Below are 15679 nucleotides of genomic sequence, written 5' to 3' on the forward strand. Positions count from 1 at the left end.
TGAGGGGGCTCCTGTTGGTGTTGTAATTGTGGGCAACAACCTTTGGTTGACAGTGTGTTGACTTGGGTGTGTGTGTGTCTACCTGGGGGGCGTCTGTGGGGTGGTGTGTGTGTGTCTACCTGGGGGGCGTCTGTGGGGTGGTGTGAGTGTCTACCTGGGTGTGTGTCTACCTGGGGGCACCTGTGGTGTGGTGTGTGTGTCTACCTGGGGGGCGTCTGTGGGGTGGTGTGTGTGTGTCTACCTGGGTGTGTGTCTACCTGGGGGGCGTCTGTGGGGTGGTGTGAGTGTCTACCTGGGTGTGTGTATACCTGGGGGTATCTGTGGGGTGGTGTGTGTGTGTGTCTACCTGGGTGTGTGTCTACCTGGGGGGCGTCTGTGGAGTGGTGTGTCTGTGTCTACCTGGGGGGTATCTGTGGGATGGTGTGTGTGTGTCTACCTGGGTGTGTGTCTACCTGGGGAGCGTCAGTGGGGTGGTGTGTGTGTGTCTGCCTGGGGGCGTCTGTGGGGTGGTGTGTGTGTGTCTACCTGGGTGTGTGTCTACCTGGGGGGCGTCTTTGGGGTGGTGTGTGTGTGTCTACCTGGGGGGTGTCTGTGGGGTGGTGTGTGTCTACCTGGGGGCGTCTGTGGGGTGGTGTGTGTGTGTCTACCTGGGGGGTGTCTGTGGGGTGGTGTGTGTGTGTCTACCTGGGGGCGTCTGTGGGGTGGTGTGTGTGTGTCTACCTGGGGGGTGTCTGTGGGGTGGTGTGTGTGTGTCTACCTGGGGGGCGTCTGTGGGGTGGTGTGTGTGTGTCTACCTGGGGGGCGTCTGTGGGGTGGTGTGTGTGTGTCTACCTGGGGGGTGTCTGTGGGGTGGTGGGTGTGTGTCTACCTGGGGGGTGTCTGTGGGGTGGTAGGTGTGTGTCTACCTGGGGGGTGTCTGTGGGGTGGTGGGTGTGTGTCTACCTGGGGGGTGTCTGTGGGGTGGTGGGTGTGTGTCTACCTGGGGGGTGTCTGTAGGGTGGTGGGTGTGTGTCTACCTGGGGGGTGTCTGTGGGGTGGTGGGTGTGTGTCTACCTGGGGGGTGTCTGTGGGGTGGTGTGTGTGTGTCTACCTGGGGGGCGTCTGTGGGGTGGTGTGTGTGTGTCTACCTGGGGGGTATCTGTGGGGTGGTGTGTGTGTGTCTACCTGGGTGTGTGTCTACCTGGGGAGCGTCAGTGGGGTGGTGTGTGTGTGTCTGCCTGGGGGCGTCTGTGGGGTGGTGTGTGTGTGTCTACCTGGGTGTGTGTCTACCTGGGGGGCGTCTTTGGGGTGGTGTGTGTGTGTCTACCTGGGGGGTGTCTGTGGGGTGGTGTGTGTCTACCTGGGGGCGTCTGTGGGGTGGTGTGTGTGTGTCTACCTGGGGGGCGTCTGTGGGGTGGTGTGTGTGTGTCTCCCTGGGGGTGTCTGTGGGGTGGTGTGTGTGTGTCTACCTGGGGGGCGTCTGTGGGGTGGTGTGTGTGTGTCTACCTGGGTGTGTGTCTACCTGGGGGGTGTCTGTGGGGTGGTGTGTGTGTGTCTACCTGGGTGTGTGTCTACCTGGGGGGTATCTGTGGGGTGGTGTGTGTGTGTCTACCTGGGTGTGTGTCTACCTGGGGGGTGTCTGTGGGGTGGTGTGTGTGTGTCTACCTGGGTGTGTGTCTACCTGGGGGGTATCTGTGGGGTGGTGTGTGTGTGTCTACCTGGGTGTGTGTCTACCTGGGGGGTATCTGTGGGGTGGTGTGTGTGTGTCTACCTGGGTGTGTGTCTACCTGGGGGGTATCTGTGGGGTGGTGTGTGTGTGTCAACCTGGGTGTGTGTCTACCTGGGTGTGTGTCTACCTGGGGGGTATCTGTGGGGTGGTGTGTGTGTGTCTACCTGGGTGTGTGTCTACCTGGGGGATATCTGTGGGGTGGTGTGTGTGTGTCTACCTGGGTGTGTGTCTACCTGGGGGGTATCTGTGGGGTGGTGTGTGTGTGTCAACCTGGGTGTGTGTCTACCTGGGTGTGTGTCTACCTGGGGGGTATCTGTGGGGTGGTGTGTGTGTGTCTACCTGGGTGTGTGTCTACCTGGGGGGCGTCTGTGGGGTGGTGTGTGTGTGTCTACTGGGGGGCGTCTGTGTGTCTACCTGGGGGGCATCTGTGGGGTGGTGTGTGTGTGTCTACCTGGGGGGCGTCTGTGGGGTGGTGTGTGTGTGTCTACCTGGGGGGTGTCTGTGGGGTGGTGTGTGTGTGTCTCCCTGGGGGTGTCTGTGGGGTGGTGTGTGTGTGTCTACCTGGGGGGCGTCTGTGGGGTGGTGTGTGTGTGTCTACCTGGGGCGTGTCTGTGGGGTGGTGTGTGTGTGTCTACCTGGGGGGTGTCTGTGGGGTGGTGTGTGTGTGTCTACCTGGGGGGTGTCTGTGGGGTGGTGTGTGTGTCTACCTGGGGGGTGTCTGTGGGGTGGTGGGTGTGTGTCTACCTGGGGGGCGTCTGTGGGGTGTGTCAGGTGGTGCCATGCTCGTGGGGGTGGGCTCAGCTGCTGAGCCACTCCTGTGGCAGGCTTTCGTCCCCAAGACCCTTCCCTCCATGGGAAAGGGGCCTCCTGACACCAGCATCTCTCAGTGGCCCATTTGTAATCCATCTGTTCGGGGGGCACGGTGCACAAGCCTCGGAGCCTCACAATAGCCCCGGCATCGCCAGGCCCTGTGAGGCATCCCGTGGAGGCGCCCACCGCATAGCTAGCTCTGCCCCGAGCAGCACCGCCTGTTGGAGACCCACCTCCAGGCCTGGGTGTGCTGAGGGTAGAGGTGACGCAGACACAGGGAGCGCCCACAACCCATAAGGCCTGTCAGGAGTGCGGACGATTCACTGTCCTCGCCATTAGCCAGGCCCCTTCTCCTGGAAGGCAGGAGGAGGGAGCCCGAGGTGCCTGACCCACACAGCCTCCCACAGAGCCCAGCATCAGCGCCCCCACCTCGGTGTGGATGGGGACACGAGGGGCCACAGGCAGACTCCAGCCACCCCCCGCCTCTCCCCCCCCTCCCGCCAATTCTGCAGCAACAGAAACTCTTCCTTGAAGACACATTCTCTCATGACCTGGCTGGCCCTGAGGGCAGGGCCAGGGGCGGCCCCGCATGGGGTGCAAACTTGCTCGGTGCCTAAAGGGGGATAGTGGGGAGGAACCTCAAACAGGAGGGCACGCCCCAAAGTGCCAGCCACTTGTAAGGGGAAAGGCCGCTCACCACTGGGGCCTCTGCAGCCTGGCCAGCCGTGCAGCCCACAGCCCCGCCCCAAGATCACTGCTCCGGGATGTCTCTGCTTCGTGGTGACAGGGAGCACAGATCACAAACTGGACACAAGCCTGGGCCACATGGCCAGCCCAGGAGAGGCTGCGACCACGCCCCCAGCAGCAGTGGCCTGCTCCCGCTGTCCAGGTGCGCACAGCTGTGTGGGTGGGAGGAGCTGGGAGCCATGGAGCCCCAAGGGGGCAATCCACACAGGATAGAGGCGGAGGTGCTTGTCCCAATCTTGGGGACGTTGTGTGCAAGTTTGAGGCTGTGGCTCTACCCACCAGAGCGTGGGGCCGGCAACTGTGGAAACCATGGCTGAGCTCAGCCTCAGGGTTGGCCTGTTCCTCCACCAGCCACATGAATGGAGCCACGAGCAGCTGGAGGCAGCACACTGCCCTGGGCCCCCTGTCGGGACCACGCAGAAGGCAGCTTCCGTGGTGCCCACCAGGTCCACTCCACGAATACTCAAGTCCCATAGAAGCATTCCCGCCTGAGCCGCCAGCCTGCCCCTCAGGAACCTGCAGCCCCTGGAAATCAGCTGGGCCCAGCCCGCCTGACCCCTCAGGCGCAGTGGCCACTGTGAGAAGGCTTCCAGCCGCCTCAGAGGGGCAGCGAGGGAGGTGCTGGGCCCAGGCCAGGATTCCCTCTGTTCCTGAGCTACCACAGGTGCTACTGTTATGGGAGGAACTTAAGGCAAATGTTTAAAACTAGTGGCCAGGTGCATGAATTTGTGCACATGGAAAGGAAATTAATTAGAAGAAATATTTTAATATCGCTATTCGCCTTTTCTCTATAATCGAAGTGTCAACCAAATTCACGATCGACAATGACAGATGGAAACACACGCCTGTGACTGGCGCCAGCGAGAGCTTTATATGTATTGTGCATGTGCGAGTCAACTTAGCCTTTCATATATGTAGAATGAACTTGTTTAATTAGACCTGCTTTCTGATTTAGCTAAACTTTTTCCAGCCCAGTGAAGCACCCCAACTTCTCTTTCAGGTAATTGTCAGCAGCACAGCAGTAAATATCAACACAAAGCAGATCATTATTGTAGATCACACAGGGAGACAAAGGGTAAAATATTTAACTGCAGCAGTGTTTGACTATATTCTGTGCAGTGAGAAAACCTGAAGTCATTTTCAAGGTCCACCATTTCTTCTTTTCAGTCAGGTCAAGTTTCTAAATCTCAGTTTTCCGGCTAATGAGAAGAAAATGGGATTCCACTGAGTCTCCCATCTACCTGCTCCAGGACTTCTGTGAGGGTCAAATGAGATGAGGCACAGGAAAACGCTTCACGGACATTTGGTTAAAGTGTAAAATGTTTGCACCTGGCTACAAAGCAAGTTGTGTTCCTGGGCTGAGGAAACTGCAAGGAGGCTAGTCGCTAGAGAGAAGCCGGCGTTGCTACGTGACGTCATTACCTGGACTGTCCGACACTTGGCATAGTCTAGTCCTGAATGTCCATGGCCCTGAGCACCCCCTCTGGCCCCCAGGGAGACTGGCTGGTTCTGGGCAACAGACTGGGCCCAGGATGCGGCCTGGGGCGGGAGGCCTGGGAGCGCTGCCTGCACTGAGGCCTGGTTCCAGGAAGATAGCTGCCAGGCGGCCCCGCCAGGGGGGGCAGCACAGCCAGGGCTGCAGACCTCCCTGAGGCAGTGGGCCAGGGCTGAGTGGCCACTGGAGGCCAGAGCAAGGTGCGCGCGAAGGGACTCTGACCTACATCCCTTGAAGAAAACCAGCGCCTGGCCTGGCAGATGGACAGCAGAAATGCCACCAGAGGGTATCGGGGCCTCCTATTGCTCCCGTGATGCTGGGGTCCTGCCCCAGCAGGTCCAGGGGTCCCCAAAGGTGCGGACGGAGTCGGCGAAGAAGGAATGACATGGAGACAGCATTCAGTTGATCAGCAGCCTAGCCAGGATCTCCAGCCAGGTTCTGTGTCCATGTTCTATTGCTAGGTTCTCCAGCCAGGTTCCCCAGCCAGGTTCGGTCACCAGGTGCTAGTCAGGTTCTCTTGCCATGTTCTATCCAGGTTCAGTAGCCAGGTTCTGTCTCTAGGTTCTGTCTCTAGGTTCCTTGGCCAGTTTCTGTCCAGGATCTTTTGCCATGTTCTCTCCAGCGAAGTTCTTCTGTCTCTAGGTTCTGTGTAGGTTCTGTGTCTAGGTTCTATCTTCTAAGTTCTGTCTCCTGTTGTCTTGTTACATCTGTATTTATACCAGTTGATTCAATCCTATCAATCTCTATTTCAAAGGTTAGGGCGTTTCTTATCTCCATTCCAGGGAGTAAAGATTATGTAGCTTAAGCATGATTGTTTGTAGTTAAAGTGATTAACTACCCGCCTGGCACTTAGTTAAGGGGTTTTATTCCCTCCCTAACTTCAGGGAAAAATCCCTACCTGGGGAAACAACCTTTCTCTGAGAGGTGACCTTCGTTAAAACACATAGCACTAAGGGGAGCAAACATATTAAGAACAGTATGCCATATATGCCAGGTCCCTTGAAACAGCAAGGATGGACCGGCTCCCGGCACCGTGAACTCAGTGGGGCCACCAGCATAACCCAAGGGAGGTGCCAAGACCCCCCGGGCTTCCCCACCCTGAGCTGCCCCTCAGACACAGCGGGGAGCCCTGGTGGGGGTGGGGGTGGGCCTATGTCAGTGTCCCTCTCAAGACTGCATGGAGTGAGGGCTCAGTGAAACCTGTTAAATTAAAGACGTGAAAGGGTCTGTGACAGAACCAGGCTGGGGTTCCTGAGCTACCTCAACAGCCACAGCCATGGAAGGGCCCCCAGGGTGAGGCTCCTATGCCAGCTGCCTGGCCATAGCTCAAAGCTGGGGGCTGGGGGAGGCCGGTGACCAGAGCCCACATGAAGCGCAGGCCAGCACCCCCAGGCACACCTGAAGGAGCATTCCTCCGGCAATGACCTGGGACGGCCCCTGGGAGGGGCAGGAGCGCCAGCCACCCTGCCCCCAGCCGGGGTGCTCTGAGACCTGCGCTACCACCCCACTGGCAGCTCTGGCACTATTGCCACCCCCAGGCTGGGCATCACCTCAGGCCACCCCTGGCCTGGCCAGCAGAGGGACAGTAACCAGACGTAGGGCTCAGGCTGGGGGTGCAGGATGGGCAAGAGGGGCTGGAAGGGCCGCTCAGCCTTGCTGTGCCAAGCAAGGACCACCTCCCCAGCTGGGTGCCTTGGTCCACAGGGACCCCTGCCAACTTAAAGCTGCTCTGTGGCCCAGAAGGACCTCCGGGAAAGTGCTGGGCAGCCCCGCCGGAGACAGGTGAGGGGGGCCCCGCCGCAGACAGGTGAGGGCGGACAGGTGAGGGGGCCCTGCCACAGACAGGTGAGGGCGGACAGGTGAGGGGGCCCTGCCACAGACAGGTGAGGGCGGACAGGTGAGGGGGCCCCGCCGCAGGAGCAGCTGCTGGGGGGGAGCTGCGGGCCTCGCACTGACGACCCCGAGGGGGTCAGGAGCCCATGCCTTGTGCTCTCAGAGGGAACTGCAGCCTCTTGTCCAACAGTCCTCACGCCAGGCACAATCCCAGCACCTCCTGTGAGCAGGCACTAACAGCGCGCCCGTCCTACAGAGGGGAAACCGAGGCACGTGTGTCACAGAGCTTGCGAGTGGCAGAGCTGGGACCCCACCCCCATCCTCCATGGTCACGGGCTTCTGGCTCTGAGGAAGGGCCTTGCTCTCCCACCTGCTGGGGCTGTTTGCTGGCTGCCAGGCCGCCCTGGACCACCAGTCCTTACTCAGGTGGAGGCGGGCAGAAGTTCCAGGAGCTGACCGCGTGCACACCAAGTCCTCCCACAGCCGCTGCATGTGGCCCCGGGGCAGGCTGAGCAGGGCCACCTGAGCATTGCCCACCTCACACCGAGGCCTCCGTGCTCAGGGCTGGGCCAGGGCTGCAGGACAGCTCCGACTCAAGAGCTGAGGTTCAACTGTCAGCCCCAGGGCATGAGGCCCCTTGCAGGGGTGCTGGTCTGACCCCCTCCAATTCTACAGGCTTATAAACAGTTAACTCCAGACTTTTAATCTCTCTAGTCATCGTCATGCCAGACAATTACGGATTTGCTGGTCCCTGCGTTGGGCTGATGCGTGTTCCCCATACAAACAAACTGGGGCGGTTGCACCTGCTCAAACGTCAGAGCTCCCACCTCTTCCCAGGGCCCCATGCTGTGCTCCCCAGGGTGCCCCCCGCCCCCCCCCCCCCCCCCGCCCCGCCAGCCTCCTGAAGGGTGTGGGAAGCCCCAGAGGACCCACCACACAGGCGAGGCCCAGGGCTCCACACCTGGCAGCAGGCCTGTGAGCTGCCGACTGCAGAACAAGACATGGACAGACATGGGGCTGGAGAGGCCACAAGTGCCTTAGGCAAACGAGAAGCTGTACATCCCCTGCAGAGATGGGGCCTGGGCTCAGAGATGGTTTCCATGTGCTGCCCACGGACCTCGGACTCCAGCACAGGGGAGAGGCCGCCCGGGCCGGCTGGGGCCCAGAGTGGCTGCCTGGGCTGCCCAGATGGAACTCTGGGGCCACATCCCACGTACACCGCCCGCTTGGTGCCTCAGAGCCCGTCCATACCGAGGGCGCAGGCCCTGCAGTGGTTTTTGTGAAACTCAGGGCACGTCTGTCCCGACAGCAGCCCTTGGTGAGCTGGGGCCCCAGACCCAGGGTGCTTGGCTGAGTGAACACCCCCCCCACCCCCGCAGTGGGAGGTTGAGGGGAGGGGGTTTGAAACAGCTCCCCCAGGCCACCCACGGGCCGGGAAGGCCACCCACCCTCACACTGGGCAGGCACAGCTGGCGGCCATGAAAAGGCTGCCATCAAGGAAACAGGCCCCAGGCCCCAGCGAGGTTGGCAGGGTGTGTGGGCTCCACAGCTAGGGGCGTCCTTGCGGCTGACCCTGGTGTCGGCTAACTGTCCACCGCAGCCGGCGGTCTGGAGCCAGTTCTCTAACTGGCCTGCGGATATGTGTACCCCACACTGTTCCCAAAGACCTGGCCCTGTAAGCTGGGGTCTGGGACAATGTCACACCAGAAGGGGACACTGTCAGGCCACCAGTCCCACAGCCAGACAGGCCTGCATTCGGGGCCTCTGCCTGCCCCTCTGGGAGAGCCCTTCTCTACTCACTGCCCCACCCCACTGCCTCTTGGGCCCTGCCTGTCCCTGCAAGTGGCTGTGTGTGTCAGAGGGTGTGTCTAGAAACCTAACTGGTTCCAGAGCACCACTTCCTGTGTACTCCTATTCATCCTGCAAAACCCTCAGATACTCCAGGGCACACCTCCTGCCATCACCACTCACTTGCTGGCCTATTTTTGTGGCTGGGGCAGCATCTCATCCCCTGTGGCCCCAGCCAAGCTTGGTACTTTTTTCCTGAATAACATCCCCCATGACCCCCAGTCCCCAAGAAAGAAAGACACAGACAGCAAAAACGTCACAGGAAGACAGAGCCAACTGAGTTCTGGAAGAGGCAAGAACAACAGTCTTGAAAGAGAAAAACCTTCTTACAAACATGCCTTCTCACCTGTGAGTGCTGGCAGCGAGAGGCTGCGTGCGGTTTTGTCCTGTGAGGAGAAATGCTCAGAAAATGTCAGGCGAGAGCCCAGCCCCTGGCGGCTTCGTGTGCTCTCCAGGTGAGTCACGTCCTGCCTGGATGACACAACTTCCCATGCCCCGTCCACGGGAGAGGCATGCCTTGCTGCCCAAAGGCCTTGCTTGGGCACCACACTGTCTAAGCCGCCGCCAGCGGGCCTCACAGGTGCGGCCAGAGTCCAGGGTGTGGCCCGATCAGGGTCCAGCGAGGCTGCAGATGGTTCCCGTAAACTGAGCCCTCCCCGGAGCCTTCCCAGGGCTGCCCAGCGGGAGCCCCCGTGCTGGGCCTAGTTGGCCGGCCCCAGGGCTGGCCACTGTTCTCACCCACCAGCAGCCTCCCAGCGGCAGCTGAACGCTGGCCGGGCACACGGCTTGGGACAGACAGACACCGGGCCAGCTGCAGGCTTGCCAGGCCGGGGACTCCGCAAGTTCCCCGGCTTTCCTGGGCCCTGACTGGCTTTCTTGTGGAAAATGGGGCCAACATCACACGCCTGCCTTGTGGGGCCGGGGCCAAATGAAAAATGTCTCCATTTCCTAACAGAACTGCAGTTCTCAACCTGACAGCCCTTCATGTGGATACAACCCACAACAAAAAGCCTCTCCCAGGCCACAAACCCAGGAGAGAAGTCGATTTCACTCCTAAACCTGGTTTATTCCTAAACCTGAAGTCCTTAGCATCTCAGGAAAGCATGAATATTTTTGTGTCTATTTTTGCTTTTGTTGCTGGTGCAATGAAAAATCAGCGCAATTTTAAAACATAAAGAGGCCATCAAGAGTGCTCATGTTGCCCTAGCTGGTGTGGCTTAGTGGATAGACCCTACAGACTGAAGGGTCCCGAGTTCGATTCCGGTCAAGGGCACATGCCCAGGTTGTGGGCTTGGTCCCCAATAGGAGGCGTGCAGGAGGCAGCCGATCAACGATTCTCTCTCATCACTGATGTTTCTCTCCCTCCCTCTCCCTTCCTCTCTGAAATCAATACAAATATATTTTTTAAAAAAAGAGTGTTCATGTGGCTAAGGGTGTAAAAGTGCTCACAAAACAAAGTTCACAGGCAAATGGAAGAGGTAGGAAAACTTGTTGATTTGGCTAAAGGAATAGCAGTTAGCCAGTGACTGCATTTGGGAGGCAGAGATATGTGGACAAGCTAAGATGCTGCATCCCTGGACTGAGGGCTGAAAGGGATCCGTTTAAGGCTAGTAGGGGGTGGTTCCATAAATTTATAGATTAAACAGCACATTAGACATGTACTGTATATGAGAAAGGGTAAAACAGGGAATCATTTGGCAATCTGGAATGGATTAATTCAATTTACATTGTTTCTAATGGGAAAAAAGATTCGGTTTTCAAACAAATCTCTCCTTTGAACCGCCTTCTGGAACGATTTAGGTTTGAGCAGCGAGGTTCCCCTGCACTCCCGAGTGTGAGGGAGCCAGAGCCAGGCTCCCATGCACGCTTCAGTCCCACGGGGTGCTGCCGAGACAGGCACCCAGCCACCAGAGGCAACACACAGGCACAGACTTGCTGAAGAGCCTCTAGCCACCCCACCATCCCCTCAGAGGTTCCACTCCCAGGAATTTAAAAGGAAACCGGACGGAGCTACGGAGCCATGCGGAACACTCACACCGGCGCTCACTGCAGCCGCGGCGGGGCCTGGCGGAGGACGCAGGGGCCAGCGGGCCTGCCTGCACGGCTATGCTCAGTGACACGGAGATTCAGAGAAGTTCTATTACGGTTTCAATGGTAGAGAACGGGGATGTTGGAGAAGGGGAGGCTTTTCTTTTACACCCGACTCCCAGTGATCTACCACCAGCCGCCCTTACGACAGAGGAGGAGGGATGTGAAAGGAAGACCAGGGCCCTCCAGGACAACAAACGCCCTCACCAGCCGCCTACCTCTCCCCAGCGCAGCCGCCACGCTTCTCAGGCCTCCCGCCAAGAAAGAAACGCCTGCTGGCTCCCCCGGTCCGGGCCCCGGCTGGGAGCTGGGCCCACAGGACAGCTGAGCCAGGGGTGGACAAGGCCGGACCAGAGCCAGGCCACACGCGCGTCCGGCACTGCACGGCCCCGGCTTCACAGAGGAGTGCCGCTGAGGACACAGGTCCTGGTCCCCGGCGCTGTAGGACACACGAGGTCTAGCGCGTGACTTCACAAGCCAGAGCCCATGGAAAAGCACCATCCACAAACCGTTTGAAAGGTTGCTTCGGAAGGAAGTTCTCATGCAGCTGCTGAAAAACATGTTTTTTCCCTTTTCTTAAAAAATGAAAATGTAATTCTGAACATTTTGACCTCAGGTTCTTTTTGTCTCAACCCAAGTGCTCTCTCGGTGCTTCAGGCCACTGTGACACCCACCCAGGCCCCTCAGGCGGGCCCTGTCCACTGCCCAGCCCTGTGCGGCGGGTGGCGCCTCCCCGCTGCAGGCAAAGGCGGGCTGGTCCCCTTGAGCACAGAGCAGTGACGGGAAGGCCAGGCGGGAGCTGCTGTGTCTCTCTGGGGCTGGCACTGCACGCAAGGCCGAGCCCGACCTGTCCGGGTGAAGCCTGCGGAGCACAGCTCCCAGGGCGGCTGTGGGTCCTGGTGAGAGGATTCTTGTGGTGCCAGCGTTCTCTGGACGTGACAGGATGCAGGGCACCACGAGTGCTGCCAGGGCAGGCTTCCTGGGCGCAGGGAGCAGAGCTGGGCCGCGGGAGAGGGGTAGCCTGCCGAGCAGTGGGAAGAGACGAGGGCAAGCTGGGCGGAGGGCAGCACAGGCCTATTTCTGGAACCTGAGGACCTCAGGATGGTGGAGGGAGGGCATGGGGCCGGAGACGAGGCACAGAGCCGAGGGCACACTCTACTGACGCAGGAGCTTCTGGGCGCGGCGCCTCCTGCAAGGACGCTGTCTCCGCAGGCAGCACCGCAGCCAGGACACTCCAGGGGCCAAGCCAGGGGCCCATGAAGGTGGCCCAGAAGCCACATTCAGGTCCCAAATGAAGCCTACGTGACTCCAGGGCCACCCAGGCAAGACCTGGCATTGGCTCCTGCCCCATCAGGCAGACGGAAGGAGGAAGGAGGGCTCTGGCCCTGAGGGCACCACCCAATCCCACAAGGCGACACAGGGGTGTGGGGTGCTGAGACACTCACCAAAGTAGCTCCTGGCAACAGTCAGCCACCTGCCTGCTGCCCAGGGGCAGCCGCCCCTCTCCAAGGCCAGTCCTGCCCTTACAAGCCCTCCCGGCTGAGGCCAGCAAGTGCAGCAGCTCCCCCTCCCTTCCCCCCTACAGACACAGGCCTCACTCACACACCTGTTACTCTCTTCTAGGCCGGGGAGCACATCCCAAGGAGGAGGACACCTGCCACCTCCATGCGTCTCCTCAGCACAGGCCTCAGAATGCCCGGCCTGACCCAGGAGATCAGGGCGAGGAGCACCTCATTTCCTGCACAAGAAGACCTGGCCTCAGAAGCTGGGAGAGAAATTCTTGGCGGAGAAATTCTCCAAGTGCCCCTCGTGACAGAAAGGCACCTGCCCAGGTCCTGCAGTGTGCCGGCCTGAGAGAAGGAAAGGGTCCTCACCGGGGCCCCGACCCCCAAGGGCCGTGTCAGGACAGCTCTAGGAGCCAGGGCCACCCCTCCTCAGACCCCAGCTGGGGGCGTGCCACGTCCACGGGAGGGTGGGACCTGGCTCTACTGGAAGGAGGTGAGGGTGACATCCGAGACTCATGAAACCAGGCACCACCAACCCCTGGCTCGCAGGAGGACAGGAGCACGGAGGGCAGGCCCGCTCCTTCCTGACAGGTGCCGGGCCACTGAACTGGGGAGAGCGGCAGCCCAGCCCACCACCAGGGCGGCGCAAGGCGACTTCGGGGCAGGCCCACGTACACGCACAGGCCCGGCTACTCGGCCTCTCAGGAAGCTCATTAAAAAGCAATCTATCTAGTCTAGTGCCTGGAACAGAGTGACAGGAGGGAGAGCAAAGGCAAAGCTGTCACCTGCTTGGTGGCACCGACAGCTCCGAGGGGACAACAGAGCAGGGCCTTCAGCACCCCTAGTACCCCCTCCACAGGCTGCTGCCGCTGAGCTCAGCAATTTGGGGGGTGGGGGAGGTGCTGGCAGCCCACCCCAGCAACAGGCATCTGGCTGACCAGGCCGGGCATTTATTTTCCATTGTTGTTACATACCCACCCTGGGTGGGCCCTGTGGCACAGGGGTGGGGTGGGGTGGGGTAGGGTGGGGAGCAATCAGCTCCACCTGACCCTCCCCCTTCTGTGTGTGAGGATCCTGATCTCCTGCTCATCAGGACAAATTCCAGAACAAAGAGGCCAGGAACCTTCACCCTGTGACCCCAGGGCTACAGGAAGAACAACCTGGTTGCAAACTAGGGCCAAGGCCATTGGCTGGATTCAGGCCCTAGCCAGCCGGCCGGCCAGCTCTGCACATGCTCCCTAAGGGGCTCTCGGGGTAACTCCCTTTGGCAGACAGGATGGTGTCTGTCCCCATCCCCCTCCTACCGACAGGGACGTGCCTGCCTAGGCCTACCTGGGTTGGGCAGTGCCCAGTTCCAGGGGCCTACAGCCCTGGTGGGCAGAGAGCTGCAAGCCCCCAGGCCAAGCTCAGTCTAGTACAGCGAGGATCAACCACGGATGTGTGTGTGGGGGAGGCTGGGGGAAAGGGCTGGGGGAGGCTGGGAGGAATTATGCCAGGAGAGTGCATCTGTGCGGAGCTGGCCAAGTGTGGGCAGAAAGCAAGGCTCAGGGGCCCTGGAGGCAGGTCCGTCAGCACCTGCCTACTGGAGACCAGGAATGTTCTGTCGCAGGCTGAGAGAGGCTTTTTTGTGGGGCAGGGAGGAACACAGCCAAGGGAAAGGGGGTAGCTATCCTCCCCCAACTCCCACCAGCTTTAGGGCCCCAATTCCCAACAGCCTGGGAAAGACCCGGAAAGGACTGCAGGGTTGAGCAGGGGGAGCAGTGCATGGACAGACGGCCGCGTTCACCCCAGATCCCCGAGACCCGCGCCTTCCTGACTGCCGACAAGCAAGACAACAGCAGCCAGATCCCCAGGCAGCCGGCTCGCACAGTCCTGAGGCACCCGGGAGGCAGACCCACAGCAGACGAGCCTGCACCCTGGGCCTCCCGGCCGCCTTCTGGGGAGAAGGCCCCAGAGCACCCCAAACAGGAGGAAGATTCCCAGCTGGAACCACCCACAACCCAGCACCGTCCTGCGGGTGCCCCCACCTCCACAGGATAGGGGTCCCCAGGAAAGGTGTCTGGCTGCACCTGCCCTGACCAGCTCCGCTCCCCCGCACCTGGCTTTTGTTCCTCCTTCAGGGCAAGCTCACACTTGGTTGGGGCCCAACTCCGGGAGCCAGCAGCCCAGGCCACACTCGGCCTTTGTTCCACCGGCGCACACAAGCGGGCAGGGCCTTCCCAGCCCCCGAGGCAGGCGGGGGCCCACAGGGTAGGGGGAGCACCCTCCATTCCTCCTTGAGCTTTGGGTGGGAGCGCCTCAGGAGAGCGGCGCAGGAAAGCGCACACACCAGCTGGGAGCACACGCCCAGAATCCACTGTCCTCCCCGGCGGGCTGGCACGTGGGGCGGCCCCGTTTCACACCGGCCCACGAGGACCCGGCGGGGGCCCAGGCACTACCCGCCCCGTGGGAGAGGGGGAAGGGGAGCGACTGGGGCAGGAGGGGAGAGCGAGGGCAGATGGCTGCGGCCTGTGGCGCTCGCAGCGGGCGGGCGGGCCGCGTGGCCGCGGGGGTGGGCTCACCTGGGCGCGCGCAGCGCGGCGGGGTCGCGGCGGTCCAGCACGCCGGGCACGCAGCTGGTGAGCTCGGTCCAGTCGGCGTGCAGCCCGCAGCTCCAGCCGGTGGAGAAGCGGGAGAAGAGCCAGGTCTCGCGGCGGTTGGGCCGGTAGCAGGTGCACTTCTTCTGGCCGGGCCGGCAGTCGCAGGGCACCTCGAGGCGCACGTTCTGCACGAGGTGGCGGCCGAAGGTGGTGCCGCCCGTCTTCTGGATGTGCAGGAAGACGATCACGTCGTCGCCCTTCATGTCGAAGCGCAGCGAGCGCTCCAGCTCGCGCGTCGGGAAGTAGTACTTCCGCTCGTAGTGCGGGTCGGGCGTGGGGAAGAGGTCCAGGTCGTCGGGCGGCGCGCGGCCCGGGGCGCCGCGGCCCAGCCCGGGGCCCGCGTACTGGTAGAGGATGAGCATGAAGCACGCCGAGCCCGCCACCACCAGCACGAACCGGCTGGCGCGCTCAACCATGGTCCCGCCGCGCCGCCGCCGCATGTGTCACCATCGCCGGCCGGGCGGCCTGCGGGCGGGCGCGGGCGCTGCTCCCACCGCCGCCGCGCGTCGGCCCCGCCCGGCTACTCGGCGCCCGGGTCGCGCGCGGAGGCTCGGGCCCCGGCCCCGCGCGGCGCCATGACGGCTCTCCGCCAGCCCGTCCGGCCCCGGCCTCCCCGGCTCGGCTCCCGCCGCGTCCGCCCGCCCGCGGCCCTCACCGCCCCGCGCGCCGAGAAGACTGCGCAGCCCCGCGCGCCGCCGCGTCCGCAGGCGCCCGCCCGCCCCGCCCCCCGCCCGCGCGGGGCCTCTTGCCGTCGCCGCCCGCGCCGATCCCCGGCCCCGCCTCCCGCGCTCGCGGGGCTCGGCCCAGGCTGCGCGCCGGGACCTTCTCTGGCCGCCGGGCCTCGCCGAGGCGGGAGGCCGCCCACGGGGAGCCCTTCCCGCGCGCAGGGTCGTGGGGGGCGCCTGGAGGACGTGACGCGGGAGCGGGGGCTCCTCGAGCGGGAGGGCGGCGGCGGCCTCGCCCTCCTCCCGTCTCGCGGCGGAGCCGCCTCCCCCTCTGGGCGGGG

At 61.9% G+C, this 15679-nt stretch overlaps 1 protein-coding gene across 1 annotated transcript in view; it reads right to left on the bottom strand.

Moving 5' to 3' along the window:
* Positions 1 to 15356, bottom strand: part of HS6ST1 (heparan sulfate 6-O-sulfotransferase 1) — a 31818-nt gene extending 16462 nt beyond the window's left edge. The window contains exon 1 of the mRNA XM_036318745.1: positions 14596 to 15356. Coding sequence (XP_036174638.1) covers positions 14596 to 15113 — 518 coding nt within the window. The 5' untranslated portion in view covers positions 15114 to 15356. The remainder of the gene's footprint in view (positions 1 to 14595) is intronic.
* Between the last annotated feature and the right edge of the window lie 323 nt (positions 15357 to 15679).

Source organism: Myotis myotis, unplaced genomic scaffold (assembly GCF_014108235.1).
Source record: "Myotis myotis isolate mMyoMyo1 unplaced genomic scaffold, mMyoMyo1.p scaffold_m19_p_8, whole genome shotgun sequence".
In the NCBI taxonomy this organism is placed as follows: Eukaryota; Metazoa; Chordata; class Mammalia; order Chiroptera; family Vespertilionidae; genus Myotis; species Myotis myotis.